At 55.3% G+C, this 17,502-nt stretch overlaps 1 protein-coding gene across 1 annotated transcript in view; it reads left to right on the forward strand.

Annotated features, from left to right (window-relative positions):
* SPG11 (SPG11 vesicle trafficking associated, spatacsin) overlaps positions 1-16,912 on the forward strand; it is a 41,636-nt gene extending 24,724 nt beyond the window's left edge. Inside the window, 18 exon segments of the mRNA XM_087972990.1 lie at positions 375-534; positions 1,488-1,563; positions 1,566-1,723; positions 2,041-2,241; positions 2,635-2,742; positions 4,121-4,283; positions 4,618-4,832; positions 5,641-6,388; positions 7,110-7,252; positions 7,368-7,569; positions 7,908-8,045; positions 8,816-8,949; positions 9,912-10,019; positions 11,660-11,828; positions 13,115-13,203; positions 15,308-15,463; positions 16,113-16,264; positions 16,410-16,912. Coding sequence (XP_087829116.1) covers positions 375-534; positions 1,488-1,563; positions 1,566-1,723; positions 2,041-2,241; positions 2,635-2,742; positions 4,121-4,283; positions 4,618-4,832; positions 5,641-6,388; positions 7,110-7,252; positions 7,368-7,569; positions 7,908-8,045; positions 8,816-8,949; positions 9,912-10,019; positions 11,660-11,828; positions 13,115-13,203; positions 15,308-15,463; positions 16,113-16,264; positions 16,410-16,590 — 3,301 coding nt within the window. The 3' untranslated portion in view covers positions 16,591-16,912.
* The last annotated feature ends 590 nt before the right edge of the window (positions 16,913-17,502 follow it).

Consider the following 17,502-nt stretch of genomic DNA (forward strand, 5'->3'; position numbering starts at 1 on the left):
CCAGAGGCCAGGCCAGGCACATGGGGCGCCTGGGGCAAGTTCTCCCCCTCCCCTCACTACCTTGTGTTGTTCGCAATGCAAGCGACGCAAGCCTTGTGTTCCCGTGGGCCATGTGGGCGACGCAGCCTTGTGTTCCTGCGCACCCTGGATTAATTGCTTTGGGAGGTGACATTTCTCTGTGGACCACCAAAATTTTCTCGTGGACCACCAGTGGCCCCTGGCCCACTGGTTGGCATCCACTGGTCTAGGATAAGTAATAACTTCATGTGTGTGTGTGTGTGTGTGAGAGAGAGAGAGAGAGAGAGAGCGCAGCGTGGCTTGCTGCTGTGGCAGGGGAGGGCGAGGAGAGGCCCGTAAAGGCTCCTTCCTTTCAGGACGTCAAGCGAGGCGAGGAACCACTGGTCCCTGGTCATCCGGTTTTGCCAGCTCCACCACATCAAGCTGAGCACATCCTACCTGAGGGCCTGTGCGCGGTCGAACGAATGGCTGCAGTTTCTGACGGAAGCGCAACTGCACGGCTACCAGCCAGCGGAGGTGAGCAGCTGCTGGGGGCTGAGCTGGAGCCGCGGGCCTTGTGAGGTTTGGGTGGGAGGGAGCAGCATTAAGGCCAGGGAATAGCAAAGTCACAATGAGGTCGGCGGTGGGATTCAAAAGCTTTTACTACCGGTTCTGTGGGCGTGGCCATGTGACTGGGTGGGCGTGGCTCTGGAAGGCCAAAAATGGAGCGGGGGGAGGGGCTGAGCTCCCCTCTCCATTTTTGGCCTTCCTGGGCCTCAGCGAAGGGAATCCCGGCACAGTTGATCTTATCTACAACTGATTATTGGGAGGGGAAAAAAAGGAGAAAGAAATACCTTAGGTCAGGGGTCCCCAACACCGGTCCGCGGACCGGTACCAGTCCGCGGAACAAGTCTTACCGCCGCTGGTTGCTGGCGCCGCCATCTTTTTGGTAAAAGTGCTTCCGGTGAGCTTTTCGGGTAGAAAGCTCACCGAAGCTCAAGCGCCACTTTTTCACGAAGTGCCCGGTGAGTCAAAGATGGCAGCGCCCAGCTGATGCCGTACCGGGCCGCGGCGTCAAAAAGGTTGGGGATCACTGCCTTAGGTGAAGGTCAGGCAGGCGGGCGGGCGGGGTGAACGAGCATCGGGCGGGAGGGCAACTGGGTGGGGGGGGGCGTGGCCAGCCAGAACTTACTACCGTTTCGGGGACCCACGCCCAAGTCTTGCTACCGGTTCACCCGAACACCACCACTGGATGAGGTGGAAAAGGAGGTGGGCCGAGGGGCTGCCGGGAGCAGAAACAGGCCCACTCGTTCCTTCCCACCCACCCTTCCGCTCTCCAAGGACTCTGGATTCTCCAAGCTGGGCTTCCGTGTCCGGGGGAGGCCCCCCACCCACCCCATTCGTCTCCTGGGAGGAGTTGCAGCCTCCCTCCTTGGCAGGGTGGGCTCCGGGTCAAAGCTTTACGGAGCTGCTTCCCTTCCCTCTCCCAGGTGATCCCGCTCCTCCGGGATTTCCCCCTGCCCCTGCGGGACCACTTGGAGCTGGCCCTGGGGCCCTTGCAGCCTCCTCCGAGGCAGGGGGCCTTGCAGGGCCGGAGCGGAAGCCGCAGAGCCTGTTCCACGTCCTGCTCCAGAGCCAGGAGCAGCCGTGCCCTTGGCGACACCTCTTGGCTGCCTCGGTGAAGCACCACGCGCCCGTTCTAAGCGTGCTCGCTGCTTGCTTCCAGGTACGAGTTCCCCGGGATGGTAGCCCAGGGGAGGCGGAGAGGGCTGGAAGGTGGCTCTAGAATACTCCAGGCCTTGTGCATCGTGTCCTAGTTTGGACCAGGAGCTTCAAACTTGGCCCTTTAAGGCTGGTGGACTTCAACTCCCAGAATTCTCCAGCCAGCTCTGCTGGCTGGAGAATTCTGGGAGTTGAAGTCCACCAGTCTTAAAGTGGCCAAGTTTGGGGACCCCCTTGTTTGGACTTTGGCGTGTGGATGATTAAAATCCACTCTCTGCTCTTTTAAAATACTGGTTTTCTCCTCTCCATTCCTTCGGGCAGGATGCCAGCCTTCTCCCTTGTCTCTGTGTGTGGATCATAACTTCCCTGGACAATTCTGCCACCAGTGAGGCGATCGGGCATCTCGGAGGCATGGCTGCAACCCACGAGTGGGACCTTCCAGACTTGGCCCTTCTCTGGCAGTGGCTGTTGAAGAAGCAGAAGGCCAGCACTCTCCTTCATGGCTTCCAGCTCTTCCTGGAGGTGAGCCGGCCGGCGTCGCTCTCACTGGAGCACATGTCTTGGGTGTGTGTGTGTGTGTGTGTGTGTGTGTGTGTGTGTGCAGAGATCGTCCCGTCTCATGGCGTGCTGGGGAGGGGAGGGATGAGGAAGAGCCAGAATCCTGGGCTTGGGGGAGGCCCTGAGTTTGGATTCGGGCTCCGTGGAAGGATCTGGATGGCAGCCTTCTTCCTACTAGACGGCTGCCCAGACACCGGCTTGAAGCCACCTGGCAGACAAGCCCTCGCCTCTCCCTCGGAGCGGATGAGAGGAGGGATTCTGCTCCCTCTGCTCGTCTTTTTTTCCCTTCCAAAGATGTGCAACCCACCCTGGGTGGAATTTGGCCACACAGTTCTTTATTTCTCTTCTGATATTCAGGATTCTCCTTTGCTGATCATGCTGGAAGTGTATGAATTGTGCATGGACTACAAAAATTACAGCCAAGCCAAGATCAAACTGCTCACGTTCCAAGAGAGTCTTTCAAAAGTAAGCGGAAATTTAGTTTGCTCCCTGGGGCTTTTTAACAAACGGAAAAGGCAGGTTTCCCCTTTTGGGTGCCCTGAATGCTGCCGGCCCTTGGAAGGTAGCCTGGCTCCCAGGTGATGAGAATCCCCAGGGGTCCTGCCAGGGTGGCTCCTTTCTCGCCTTTTCAGCCCCTGTGGATGAGATCCAAGGTGCAGAGCGCTTCTCACGCCGGTTGACTTTATGGTGGGGATATACCCATTGGTGACCCCACTGGCGGTCACCTTCCATGTTTGGTCAGCATTCGGACCTTCACAAGCAGGGCCATCAGGGAGCTTGCATCTACTCCTCCCCTTTCTTATGGCCAAAGGAGAAACTTGGCTATTCAGGGCGAGGAATCATGCGTGTCCCACAGGGGGGCACAGGAGCGTGGCCCGCTTGTACTTGTCAGTAGGCCAGGGAGCGAGTGTTGTGGTTTGCCGGCAGCCTGTGCAGATGGCAGCAGAATCGGACAGTGAGGATGAAAGGGGACCACTCAGGGAGTCCGGAGAGGACTCGGACGAGGGTCCTGCATCCGATGCAAGGATGGGGCCAGGACCATCTGGGAGTGGGGTGCTGACTCCGGAGCCTGGCAGCAGTGAGGCCGACGAACAAGGGGAGCCTGTTCCCAGAGCGCGTCTGCGCAGAGCTGCTAGAAGGCGAGAGCAGCTAAGACAAAAGGGGCAACTCAGGAGTAAGTTTGGGAGGGGACTGCCCCTCCCATAAGGGATAAAAGTCAGACCTCAATGACGAAACCTTTGCAGGAAGCAAAGTAGTTCGATAGATTCCGAGTCCTCCTTGAAGCTCCCTGTACTCTGGTCATTTTTTTCTGGTACTTCAGTTGGTTTCTGTTGTAATTAATTGGATGCTTCTGTTTTTGGCAGCATTCCACAGCACTGAAAAGTGTGTGCTTATCTTGGGGAACTGTTTAAGATTAGTTCTGGCTGGGAATGAAAGCAATTCCCAGCGTTGCAATAAAATAGGTTTTGCTTTTAAAACAAGTCTGTGTTTAATTACGTTTGATGAAGCCTGGGTCAGAACAGCGAGAAGAGCCAGTGTGAAGGAGAAGGGTAAATTCCACTCCTGATTTAGGAGCAAACGTTGGGGGAAGTTGTACATTTTGAGTGGAGAGGCTGGTCCAGTGAAGGGCCTTTCTCCCAAGGAAGAGGCATCGCTCAGCAAACCGGGTTTCTCAGCCGACGGAGGCTTCGTCCGGCCACGTACACGAGCATTTCTTTGTGCACGGAGTTTCCAGGTAGCCAAATGGCTGCTGCTCGCGAGGCTTTTGATACGAGCAGTTTGGTTTTGTGCCGGAGCTGCAGAGGAAAGGTTTGGAAACAGCCCTGCCCTCTTCTTCCTGCAGCTTGAAGCTCAGTGTGAGAGGTGGCCGCCCGTCCTCCCGGGGCCCTGGCTGGAGACGCAGGCTTCCTTCCTTCTCAGCCTGATGCTGCACCAGTGCAGAACAGAGTACGAATTCGGGAAACTCCTCGAGCTGCTTGCAGAGGCAGGAGCTGCTCTTCTCCATGGCAAGGACCCCTTCTCTTCTCTTCTCTGCTGTGGCTGACATGGCAGGGGGCCGGGGGGCTCAGGACAGCCTTACCTGTGTCTGGTGGCCGTCAATTTCCTGCTGAGGTCACAGCAGGTGACCGTTTGGGAGAACAAGGATGCTGGATTCAGGGGGCTCTGCTGGCTGAGCTGCTCTGGTTTTCTCCCAACTGGGATGCCTCAGCCATGCAGCCCTCTGTGTGTGTGTGTGTGGGGGGGACTCAGGAAAAGCCCCTTTGCTCCATTCCCAGAGTCTGTTTAGCGACAGGCCGTCCCTATCCTGTCGCTATGGCCCCTTCTCCTTTTTGGGTGCAGGACCAGATCTGAAGAAGCTCAGTGCCCTCCGCACCGTCCTGAAAGATTCGCCCGTCTCCATCAGCCGGGCTCTGCTGAGCGACTACAGCCTGGAGAAGTTTCAGGAGGAGTGCCGGAGGATCCTGGAGCGGCTGCAGGAGAGCAGCTCCTTTTCTGTGGCTCGCCGGGTCGCAGAGCTGGCAGCACTGCCTGTAGACAATGTGGTCATCCAGGAGGTACCCGAAGTCAAGCCTTTTTTTAGTTTTTATTCCCGCTGATTGGGTTTCATCTGCTGGAAAATTAGTGTCACCCCTGTCAGCTGTTGGGAGCTGCTTTCCCCTCCCCCACGTCTGGTGCAGCTGTGTCTCCGGATCTGCACTGGCACAGTGGGCAGTCTGCTTTCCTGGCACGGTTTGGGACCTCAGTCAGCCTGGCTGTCAGGATTCCAGCACTTACCCCCCCATTTAAATCACGAGTCTCGAGCCAAACTTCCAAAACTCCAAAAGGATTTATTGGGAATTAACATGTCCGGCACTGTCTGGGTGTAGCCGACTCTGAGACACATCATTCATTGTCACCCTTGACCCTGGTTTCCCCCCACCCCTGGGCGTATCGTAATTCATATTCTCCAATGGGACACATCCATAGCCAAGAGTCATCCATTATGCTCTCCGGTTAGAATTGTGCGCATCAGAAACTTCGGTCACCTAGTTCCCATCTTTGAAAACATTTATGGAATGCACTTTTGGTTTGCAAGCTGCCGCACTGCTCCCCCCCTCCTTTTCTGCTGGCAACTCTGAAAAGACCATAGAAATACCATGTTATGAGTTGACACTGGCCCTCACAAGCCACACTTGGCTCTCCAGAGTTCACTGAACCCCTGCCAGGAAGAGGGACAGATTAGGAAGGGCGGGAGAAGCCCTGGGGTGGGGGGGTCAGGAAGGGAGGGCAAGCCATCCCTGGGATCGTGGAGTTCTGTGTCAGGCAAGCCTTTCTGTGCAGTGGAGTTCCTTGGCTTCTGATGGCTGTCTGTGTCCTTTCCAGGCGCTCCAGAACCTCCTCCTCTTGAAACAGGCTGGCCACTGGACTCAAAAAGAGACCAGAGTTGAGTTCTGGAAAAAGTGTCACGAGAACTACGTGCAAAATGCCATCTCGAATCGAGCTGCTTCCGGCTTCTTCTCCGCTCAGGCCGAATTGGTCTGGGAGGATGAGGGGGCACCCAGCAGCATCTTAGAGAGGCAGCTCCTGCTTACTTTGGCTGGACACTGGCTGGTCAGAAGCGACCCGGTCCCTGTTGATGACCTGGAAAAGATAGAGAGGGAGATTTGGCGTTGCCGCATCACGCGACAAACTTTCAGCCCAGGCCCAGGGCAGGTCGAGCGCAGAGGTTCTCGCCAGATTTCCACCGGTCGTGAGCTGTCCTTTGACTCCCTGGCCAAGGCCTTCTGCTTCTCTAAGGTGGCCGCTTTAAACATCCCCAAGTACCTGGAGCTGAGAGGTTTCCCTTCCCAGGATGCAGCCCCAGCGACGCTTTCCGAGGCGGAAGTGGCATCCCTGGGTTTGCTGATTGGATGCCTTCTGGACGAGGGGAGTGTGCACGAAGCGGCCCGGGTTTGCCGCTACTTCAGCTTCTACAGCCGAGATGTCGCGCTGATCTTGCATTGCAGAATGCTGGCCTTGGGGGAGGATGCCCAGGGCTGCTTCTTTCACCCAGAGATCCAGGCCCTCCTGGCAGCTGAGGACAGCCAGAGGCCTAGAGAAGCGGGGCCCGGAAAGAAGCGGCTGAAGAGTTGTAAGTTGCATCCCCGGGGAAACATCCGAGTGGGGCCAGCTCCCCTCTCACAGGCCATTGGTGCTCTTTCCTCATGGCAACAGCACAGAGGCCTCCCAACTGGGCAACTTTAAGGCATGTGGACTTCAACCCCCAGAATTCTGGGGACCCCTGCAATAGCCCTTAGACTTATATACCGCTTTCCACTGCTTTCCAGCCCTCCTCTCCTCCTCCTCCTCCTCCTCCTCCTGATTATGATTATGCCACTTCATAGTGCTTTACTGCCACCTCAAAGCGATTTAGAGAGTCAACCTCATGCACCCTCCCCCACCCACCAGCAGCCACTTCCTACCTGCTCGCTGGCCTGCTTGCAACTTCCGGGCAGCAGGATGTCTCCTCCCCTAAAGATGGCGGGATCTGGGCTGCAGTCCAGCCTTTACTGTCGCCTTGCTTAGCAATAGAAATTCCCAATGACTGTTGTAAGCCGAGGAGCACTTGTGCCATTTCCCCCCTCCAGAAGTAAGTGGAGAAGGACGGGGCCATTCAGCAGCAGCTCCTTGGCAGGTCCTGTGGGTCCTGTGGGTCCAGAGTTTGTGAGTGGGCCAAGGGAGGGGGATGCACCTCAGGCTCTCTCAGTCCTGATGGATTGTGGGGCTGTGTCATGTTCTCCTCTCCCCGCCCCCTGCCCCGGTCTGTTGCTCTGGCTGTTTGCTCACCTCCGAGATCTTGGTTTCGTTCTCAGCCACAAGCCTCGATTCCTGGTCCTCCGTGGGGAGCTCCTCTCCGGATGGCGGAGTTGTCGGCAGCCTGCAGGCTTTAGTTGCGGAATGTGTGCATGGTCGGAATTACTGTCGACAGACCCTCTACCTTTACGAACTCTCCAAAGTACGTGGCTGGGACCTGGAATTCCGGGGGGTGAAGGGCCAGCAGGCCCCGTGCATCGAGCGGGAAGGGAGGGTGGGCCTGACTCTTCTCCCCTCCCCCTCCCGGCCGTCTGCAGGAGCTGGGCTGCTCCTTCAGTGAGATCGCCGCCCATGATTCGGAGAAGCTGCTTCGGGCGATCCTGTCCTCACAGCAGCCAGAGTGGTACAAGAGGGCCCAGGCCTTCATCACCAACCAGGGCCTGGAGCCAGAGGCTGTGGCTGAGCTGGTGGCCGAGGAAGTCACACGCCAGCTGCTGGCGCCTTCGGAAGGAAGGCTGAGTAAGTCCCCTCTCGGTCTCTGCTTGGGAACAGTTGCTGCTTCCTGGACTTTGGCCCTGTCGTTTCACGCTTCTCTTTGGGTGGGTTTGGATAGGCTCTCCTGCTCAAAGAGGGCTCGAACTAGAAGCCCCCCCAGGGCCCCTCCCAACTCTCCTGTTCTATGTTGTTCTGTGATTGCGGTGCTGCGTTTGCTCTGCATTTGCTTTTTGAACCGAACGTCTGTCGGGACTGTAGCTCCTCCGATCATCATTGATTCGAACGACGTCCTGCTACTGAAGGAGTAGAATTCCCAGGATCGGAGCAGAGGAGAGACGCAGCCTGTCTTCTTTTGTGCCCAGAGCAGAGCCCGGCCCTGAATCCTGCAGAGGAGAGCCAGAGGTTCCTGCAGCTGGCCAAGCTTTGCCAGGACCGCACGCTTGTTGGCATGAAGCTGCTGGACAAGGTTTCCTCCGTGCCACACGGGGAGCTCGCCTGTAGTAAGTCCGCGGGGGGATAGAAAACGGGCCCGTGTGGGGTTGGGATTCAAGGTGTGTGAGGACTTCTGAACCTCAGGCTGAAATCCAAAATATGTACCAATCCAAAAGGTCTCCTGAGGATCTATTGGCCAGAGGAATCTGGACCTGCTTGACCTCCTCTTCCTGTTGTGTCTCTTGTTCACTCTTCTTGCATAGTCTACACCAGGGGTGTCCAACCTTGGCAACTTTAAGACTTGTGGACTTCAACTCCCAGAATTCCTCAGCCAGCTGGCTGAGGAATTCTGGGAGTTGAAGTCCACAAGTCTTAAAGTTGCCAAGGTTGGACACCCCTGGTCTACACTGACACAATCTGGTGACACATATTGGAACTCGGCCGTCGTGTCCCTGAGGGTTAAAGCCCAGAAGCCGCTGCTTACGTGCTTTTTCTCCGCTGTACATCTATGTCTTGGGGGGGGCGGGGCTTCTTTAGTGATGCGCTAATCTTTGTTTCCAAGAGAGACAAAGTGACAGAGCTGGGGAAAAAATCGTTTTGTCCTCACGAAACCTGGACAAATGATGGATCAGAGGCCGTGTTGTCTGTTCCCTCCTTGGAGCAACCTTGGCTTTCTCGTGGACCAGGTGGGAAGTCCGGTGCTCCAATTGGCTGAAATGCCACTCCCGACGTCCCGTGTAACGTCCGTGTCAGCCGAAAGGCCGGGAGTCGTAGTTTAGTCGCATGGGTGAGGGTGCAGCACGAGTGTTTGTTGACGGGGACCCCTCTCCTTCCTCAGCTGTGGAGCTCCTGGTTCTGGCCCACAACTGCTTCAGCTTGACGTGCCACATGGAGGGCATCACTCGCGTCCTCCAAGCTGCCCGGCTGCTGACGGATGAACACTTGGCGCCAAGGGAGGAGTACGGCCTTGTGGTAGGTGAACTCTGCCCAGAGCCCGGATGGGCTGCGGTTGCTGGGTCCCTTTGGGATCTTGGAGCCGGAAGCTGCCCCTCCCAGGTGCAAAGCAGTGGCTAAGTTAGTAACACCGTTGTTAAGTGAATCCAGCTCCCCCATTGACTTTGCTTGTCAGAAGGCCAGAAAAGAGCGACCCCGTCATAAATATGAAACAGTGGCCAAGCATCTGGATTTTGGTCACGTGACCGGGGGGGGGGATGCTGGTAAAAGTGGTTAAGTGTGAAAAATGGTCGTAAGTCACTTTCCTCAGTGCCGTTGTAACTTTGGATGGTCACTAAACAAAACTGTGGTAAGTCGAGGACCATCAGTATTGACTGGGACTCCAAGACCCCCTTTCTGAAGCCAGCTGGATATCAGGAAGCGGCAGAGACCCGAAGGAGTGGAGGCCTCGTGGATGCTCCTCTTCCCCCAGGGATGGAGGTCGGCGCTTGTCAGCCTCCAAGGATCCTTCCTAGAAACGGGGGGAAGAATAATTGGGCTTCGGGGAGACCACTGGAGGTTTAAATTAGTGAAATGTAAAACTTGGGATGTTTTCTTGACTAAGCTGACTTGCTTACTGGACAGATGTGGCCCCTTATCTATCCAGGCCAAGGTCAGCCGTCCTGGCCTGCCAGATGTCTGCAACGCCACCTGAAGGTGCCCCACATGACAATATACACACCTCCGATTGGATGGCCAGCTTGAACTGCTGGGGGTGGGAACGTGGGCATAACCTTCTACCTGTGTTTTTGTGCCTGTTGCTTCAACTCTTGTATTTCTTCTGATGCCACCCCTTCAATTTCCGGGAAACGTCCTTTTCTCCGCAGCCAACGGAGTCCCCGGTTTTCTTTCTTGGGTTTTGAACGGAGCCTCCCCTGGCAGCGCTGCTCTGGACGGGGCCCTTCCGCCTCCCTCAGCCGGGCGCTCTCCTCTCCCCACAGGTTCGCCTCCTCACCGGGATTGGCAGGTACAACGAGATGACCTACATCTTCGACCTGCTGCACGAGAAGCACTACTTTGAGGTGCTGATGAGGAAGAAGCTGGACCCGGTAGGCATTGTGGACAGGAACGGCTTTCCCTGCGTCCTCCCGTCCCTTTTATCTCGAAGGGGGTCCAAGTGGGGCCGGTTCTTGAGTTTCTTCCCTTCCCCCGTCCCATCCTTCCAAAGGAGGAGGAACTAGCGGCCAAGTAGTTCTGGCCTTTCTGTCTGGCAGGATTCTGGAGCAGATCATAAAAGTTTGAAGGACTGAAGAACCAGGCAGTCATCGCCCGAAAGCAACTTGGGCCTGTTAAGGACTCCCTCCTCTTTTAGGATCTCTCTCTCTCTCTAGCCGGAGGGCCCTGGGCTCCTTGGGGGGGTGGAGGGGGGGCTCCTCCTTCAGATGTCCTCGGGAACCACCATCCCACCCCTGCTGCCCTCCTCTCTTCCTGCCACGGCACAGTGGATGGTGGGAAAGGATGAGAACGATTCATGGGATTGGATGCTTTTACGTGGTATGATTCTGGGCAGCGGCCATAATTCCACCACCCCCTCCAACCACAACAGTGGTTATCGTCCAGCTCTGACCATGTTTTGGGAAAGCTGGAAGAAAGGAAGTTTCTCTTGTCAGTAGGATTATCTACACAGAGGATGATTCATTTAAAGTTTATTTTAGAAAGGAGAGCAGAAACTATTTGGGAACTTTGGAGAGCAGCATGCCAAACGTCAAACCGCAAAGGACAGAGGAGCCTAAAATATAATCAGAGGTTTTAACATGAAACTCTGAGGAAAAGATGCGGTGGCATTGATTTGCTAATAACCAAGGAAAGTTTTAATTGCCTGGAGTTTCCAATTATTTCAAAGTGGGTTGCCTTGAAGAAAGTCAAGGCCCGTTTTTGTCCAGAGTTTGGCAGCATAAATTCAGCACCAGAAAAGTAAACACAGATGGCTGAGGCTTCATTTAACTTCTTTATAAACATCTAAAGTAAATTTTACAATACCAGTTGTAGATTTCTCCAGCATGGAGCAAACTCAAACCGAAGCAGACATGTGACAGGTTCAGAGCAGAACAGCAGCAACTCAGGAGCTCAGAAACAGGCCTCAGTCTCACTTTAGTTCAGCAGGCAAGCAAGACACACAGCAGAGGAGAGAAGCCGTTTCACTTTCAATAGAAGACTCAGAGCTCAACATAGCTTCAGAGCTTAATATAGAGCCACGCCTAGGCTACTTCTAGTTTCAGTTTCCAAACAGTCCTCCTTGGCTGACTTAATTGCTATGCCTATTCATTGGCTGACCTTGTTACCAGGCTCTATTCCAGTTCATGACTAGACTCTGACAGTTTTTTATCGTTCCAAAGTGCAGAACATGGAATATTGGACTTGGAAGTGAAAGGCAGGCAGATTCTAAACCAATATTAGGGAAAACCTTCCTGCTTGGAGCAGTTCAGCAGTGGAGGCCTTGATCCAGAGTGAGCTGCTCCTCGGTGGACGCGTTCAAGAGAGCAGTCACCAATTTGGGATGCGCTCAGTCAGCAGCTGGGTCCGGATTGCCTCAAGCCCCCCCCCCTTTCCCCCCCCCTGGGATTCTGCCATTGTGAAGGGCACCTCCTGGCCAGTGGGGGTGGGGCGGCCTGGACCACTTGGACCGGTGGGGGTGGCTGCTTGGGCCAGTGTGGCCGAGTTTGAGCCCCTTCCTCTCTCCCTCTGGCAGAACGGGACCCTCAAGACAGCCCTGCTGGACTACATCAAGCGCTGCCGGCCAGGAGACAGCGAGAAGCACAACATGATTGCCCTCTGCTTCAGCATGTGCCGGGAGATCGGGGAGAACCACGAGGCGGCCGCCAAGGTCCAGCTGAGGCTCATTGAATCTCAGCCGTGGGGTAAGGACCCCCCTGCCCAGGAAACTCCGGGATCCCTCGGGCTGGTCGAGGCTTCTCCGCTCCTCCTCTTTCTTGGTCCTTCAGGCTTGGAGGAATGGGGGAAAAAAATAGGCCCAGCTGGCACCAGCCAGACAGGCAGCACAGACCCCAGCTGGGTTACCAAGCGCTGGTCGCTCCTCAGGAATCGGCTCTCTCAAGGGTTTTGCTGAACTAAAGTCCCAGGCAGAAGAAGGTGCAGGGACGAGGGAGGGGGGAGCTGGCAGGTGCCCCTTCAGCCAGGAGCCTCCTGGGGAGTCAGCTGGGCTGGGCTCCAGCGTCCTCTACAAGCAGACCTGGGAAGTAAGCTGCCTTTTGGCAGCCCCTGGGAAGGGCGAAGAGCCCCCAGCAGCAACTGCAACACAACTGGGCTTCTAAGCCCGTGCAAAATATTGTAGCTTGGGCTCCGTGGTGTAGTAAGGCCCTGCCTGGCCAGTCCTCTCAAGAAAGCAGGACTCTTGAAGCAAAAGGGAACTTTTATTGGAAGATTATAAAGGCAAGAGAATCTAGGCAGGAATTAGCTTTCCCGCTGGAAGGAAGTGGAGATGGAGCCCCTCCCAAAGTCCAGTCCACCAATCCAGCCGGTCCTGAGGTGTGAAGGTGTCATGGGAAACGCCGGCCGAGAAGGGGATAACCGGGGGTCTCCAAGGCAAGGCAAGGCACCCTCCTTTCCCCCTCCCAAGGGCCCGAAAGTTACAGCGAAGCAAAGGAAGAAAGAGAGAAAAGGAAACCCCTCACGGAGGTTCCCCCAAGCCTCCCCCTCCCCCCAGAATGACAGCGTCCCTGGAGGAATCTGTGGGACCCAACAGATGGCAGAAAAGGGCCGTTTCTGCTTGATGCCAGTCCTGCTCCAGCCGGATCTCCCCACTGCAGTTCCGGGGGTGAACTGGACCTCGAGGATGGCTGGGGGAGCGGTCCCCCGTCCTCGGGAGGTTTCCAAGGAAGCCCCTTCAGGCCTGAGCTGTTCCACCCAAGGGCTCTGTTGTTGTGTCCTCGGCGAAGCTTCCCCTGCATGTCCTCACCCGGGGAGATGGGGGAGCAGGGCCATCGCGCCTCGTACCTGCTCCCGTGAGAGAGGCTGGTCACCTGTGTCCAAAGGAGCTTGAGGGAGGCCGCTGTTGTTGTTATTTGGGCCTGGTGAAACACCTGGGATTCAGCTCTGGGTCACCCGCTGCCACCTCCCTCCCCTCTGCCTGGGTGGGGTTGCCAGGGTGGCCCCAGGCGATCACCCGCTGCTGCCTCCCTTCCAGAGGAGAACCTCCAGGACCTGGCAAGCTTGAAGAAGCTCCTGATGAAAGCCCTCACCCTCTTCCTAGACGCTGCCGAGAGCTACTCCAAGGTGAGGTAGAGAAGGAGGAGATGCATGGGGGTCCCTGGCATCTCGGGGTGGACTCTGCGGCTGAGGGGGGAGGGGTGGAGCGCAGAGGGGCCAGCTTGAACCCCTGCAGGGCCGGAAGCGGTCGACTCCTGAGCTGCCTTGTCTGCTGGTTCTCAAGAAAGAGCAGCAGATTCCTGTAAATCCCTGGCCTTTGAACAGAGGTGTGTAGACTTTCTATATCCATCGCAGACCCCCGTTTTCTGCCTCCCTGACCCGTTCTGGCTTCTCTGTGCTGGGGATTCGGGAAAGACGGGGGGAGTTTCTCCCCTCCTCCGTTCCTCGGTTTGCTCCTGTATTATTCACCAAGGCTCCGCTCCTCTTAAGTTAAAGGTTTCCCAATATTTTTTTCTCCGGGGTTCTTGTGACGCCGCTTTCCTTTGTATGCGGGGGGATGCCTTGAACAGGTCACGAGAAAGAAAGCAGGCACAGTAACACAATCTGCAAACGTCCCAAATCTTCTCCCCGTCAAAAGGAGGAGTGAAAAACTTAGAAATATTGAGCTTGGCAAAGACGGAGGGAGGGAGGATGGCCCTCCTCTTCCTACCTGAAGGACACCTGCCCTCTGGGATGAGGTTCCCCCTGAGGTCCAGGAGGATCCCCCGCTGTGGTGTAAAGGGGCACAGAAACCTGGCTCTTCCTCCCCCAACCTTCCTTGGGCAAGGAGACCCACGGCCTTTCCCTCCCTAGCCTGCCATCTTCTGGAATTCCTAGAAGACAGAATCATAGGAGGGCTGGACCTGCAGGTGATCTAGTCCAGGGCTCCCCAGCCTTGGCCGCTTTAAGCCGGGCGGACTTCAACTCCCACAATTCCCCAGCCAGCTTTGCTGGCTGGGGAATTCTGGGAGTTGAAGTCCGCCCGGTTTAAAGCGGCCAAGGTTGGGGAGCCCTGATCTAATCCGATGGCAAGTGATAGAAATTTCAGCCAAAAAGCACCTTATTGTGGACAGTGAGTTCGTTTAACAATCTTGGGGTTCACTTGCTGTTTACAGCTACCACATTTGCTTATCAGCCACCGCAAAAAAAGGACATGAAATTGAGGCCAGTCACATGCTTTATGACCATCCTGACCTACAACCATAATTGCAGGGCTGAATTTTAAAAGACTTAAAAAGTCTCCCCTGTCCAGTCGTGGCTTTAGGAGTTCATGTCCATTTCCTAGCTGAGGGAGCCAGAGTTGGCCAAAGATGCTTCCGTGTCATGTGGCCAGAATGACTACACACCAAGGTGCACAGACTGTTGTTACCTTCCCACCAAAGTGGTACCTATTTATCTGCTCACATTTGCATGCTTTCAAACTGCTACGCCGGCAGGAGCTCACCCCATTGCAAACCTGGGCTGCCATCTTTCGTTAAGGCTGCCAAGCTCAGCGCCTTCACGGCTGAACCGTCGCACCCTCTGGGCCTAAATTACTCTACTGTCATTTGTCATGTAATATTTGATCGGTCTTATAGGCCAATTTAATCTTTCCAGTAAAGATTAAGCCTGCTATACTAGTTTTTCAGTGCGTCTTTTTCACTGTCCTTCAGATATTCTTCCAAAGCCCCTTTTTCTTCTTTTCTTCTTCTGTTGCATATATAGAAGGTTCTTTCTCTTATCCTGAAGAGCAGGACAGAGATGGAGCAGGTTTAAATTATGGACAAGTGTATTCTGCCTGTGTGTTATAAAACCCTCATGTAGTCGGAACAGTGCAACTACTCGGGGGGAGCCCTACGGTGGGTGCCCTTTACTGGAAGTGTTGTAAATAGAGGAAGGCAGGAGGAAGGTGGACAAAGGCACCTGCGGAAGGTGAGCTCCTCCTTGGAGCAGGGAAGCGGAGGCTAAGAAGGGCCTCCCAGCCGTTCTACCATAGACGTTGGATCCGCTTGGAGGCTCCCCTTTTCCCTCACAGTATAACATCTCAGCAAGCCAGTCGCCAGTAGGGTTTCCTGGGATTTGCCAGGAGTCCTGCTCAAATGGTTTTGGACCTGCAGGGTGGTTGTTGATGCCTCCCTTCTGGGTTTGGGGTGGGACGGGCGGTCGCTCCTTGCTCCTCCCCCACCTGAAGCCCCTCTGCTCCTGCCTTCAGGACTTCTGCGTGTGCCAGTCCTTGCGCTGCAAGAGGTTCACCAGGCTCATCACCCTGCAGCTCCACTTCCTGACCACCCCGCACAAAACCAAGCTGATTAACCTGAGTCGGAAGAGCTTGCTGCCCTGCATCCTGGCACTGCCCAGGTTCTACCAGGTGAGAAGGGCCTCCAGGGAGGAGAAGGTGGGCTTTATCTGTTAAGATGGGAGAAGGGAAATGCCAGGAGGGGGGGGTCCCTCTTTCCTATCATGGCCCTCGGAGGGGGAGGGGGGCAGTTCGGAAATGCTGATTGATTAATTAAATACATTAAGTCACAGAAATAAATACAATACAAAACAAGCCTCTTACCCCTCAAAATTGCACCAGGGCTGAACTTACACCCAGTTCTTGAAGTTCTGGCTGCCGCGGCATTCTCACGTTCACCTGGTCACGAATTGGGCATCCTGGGACCAGAAGGTCGGCCCTTGTCAGCTTCCCCCAAGCGAAGTCAGCGGGGAAGCCAACCGGGAAGGTCTCCAGGCGCTCTGATCCAGCCCGGCCGGCCTTCCCGCCCTCGCCCTGGGCTCTCCCCCCCCTCCCCCAGCAGCCTCCCCGAGCTCCCGCTCTTCCTCCCTCGATTCCTCTGCAGCTTGCGGTGCTTTTTTGCTTCTTTGCTTCCCTGCGTTGCTGTTTCCAGTTCCAGGATAAGGTCTGAGGCTTTAACAGCCTCGGTGGACGTTGGGCACCCCCGCTAACTGCTCCTCCCTGGCCGTGGGAAAGCGGGGGACCCCCTCGGAATGCATATGCCCCCCTCTTTCTCCTCCAGGCGGCTGTGGTGGCTGAGGCCTACGACTTCACGCCAGACTGGTCAGAGGTGCTCTATCAGCAGGTGGTCCTGAAGGGCGACTTCAACTACCTGGAGGAGTACAAGCAGCACGGGCTGCTGAGGACCGGCACCTTCGAAGAGATCGCCCACAAGTGAGTCTCGGCCTCTTCCGTGCAGCTGGGAAGGCGGCGGTTTGTGGCTGCCGCCAAGAGGAAGCGATGGGGCCGAAGCTTTTGGGGCTGGGGAGGAGTTGGGGGGGGGGGAGGGCTCTGTTCACCGCCCGGCCTTCCCTTTCAGGTTCAAGCAGAACGCAGCCAGCGAGTCCGTTGTCAGAAACCTGAAGCAGCTCTTGACTTACTGCGAGGACATTTATGTCTACTACAAGCTCGCCTATGACAACCAGTTCTACGACGTGGTGAACATGCTCTTGAACGACGCCCAAACAGGCTGCTGTCTCAACGATTTGCTGGCCAATTAGCTCGTCCCGGCTGGGCAAAGCAAAACTGCAAACAAACTTAGACGAGCCAGGGGAAGAAAAAAAACACCCCGTATTTTCAGTCATGCAGATGAAAAAAAGAAAAGATGCTGGTTTTCAAATGCCCTGATCTGCACAAAATACAGGATTATTCATCTGGGACTTGGTGTCAAATACATAGACTCCTGAAGTGTTCCAGACTTCTGGAAGGCCTCTGCCATTGGATTAAAAGAACTTCACACTGAAGACCAACTTCCTTGGTTGAAGCTTAAGAGAGAGTTTTGAATTAGCTCACGGCCAGAGCGCAAAATATATCTGAATTCGACCTGGGAGTATTTCTGAATTAATTTTTCTTCCATACCAGAAGACAAGTAGCTTTTCAGATCTATTTTTGGACCTATTAGAGCGGCTTTCTGAATCTGGCCCTATTTTGGATTTCAGTGACTGCAGCGCCTGGGAATTGGAAGTATTACGGCTCTATGTGTCACTTTCAAGGGACTTGCCAAGGCGGGCAGCTCCACCTTGTGCTCATAGCTGTGTGCAAGGCATCTATGAATGGCTCAAAGAACCAGAAAGTGCTGGTGTTCTGTTAGTTTGGGAGTGTGGGGAAAGCTTTAGATCAGAGGTCTCCAACCTTGGCCGCTTTAAGACTTGTGGACTTCAACGCCCAGAATTCTCCAGCCAGCTCTGCTGGCTGGAGAATTCTGGGCGTTGAAGTCCACAAGTCTTAAAGCGCCAAGGTTGGAGACCTCTGCTTTAGATACTTTATAGATACTGGGAAAGGAGGCTGTGTGGGTCTAATAACCAAGGCTGACTAGACATCCTGCCCTGGGAAGCCATGGCAGTAAAGGAGGATGCCTCTTCCTCCAGAACCATGGGGATCGGAGTTTGGAAACCATGTCATGGTTGTGGCTA

The sequence above is a fragment of the Notechis scutatus genome, chromosome 11 (genome assembly GCF_049901735.1).
Source record: "Notechis scutatus isolate UNSWTSFEM ecotype Mainland chromosome 11, rNotScu1.2, whole genome shotgun sequence".
In the NCBI taxonomy this organism is placed as follows: domain Eukaryota; kingdom Metazoa; phylum Chordata; class Lepidosauria; order Squamata; family Elapidae; genus Notechis; species Notechis scutatus.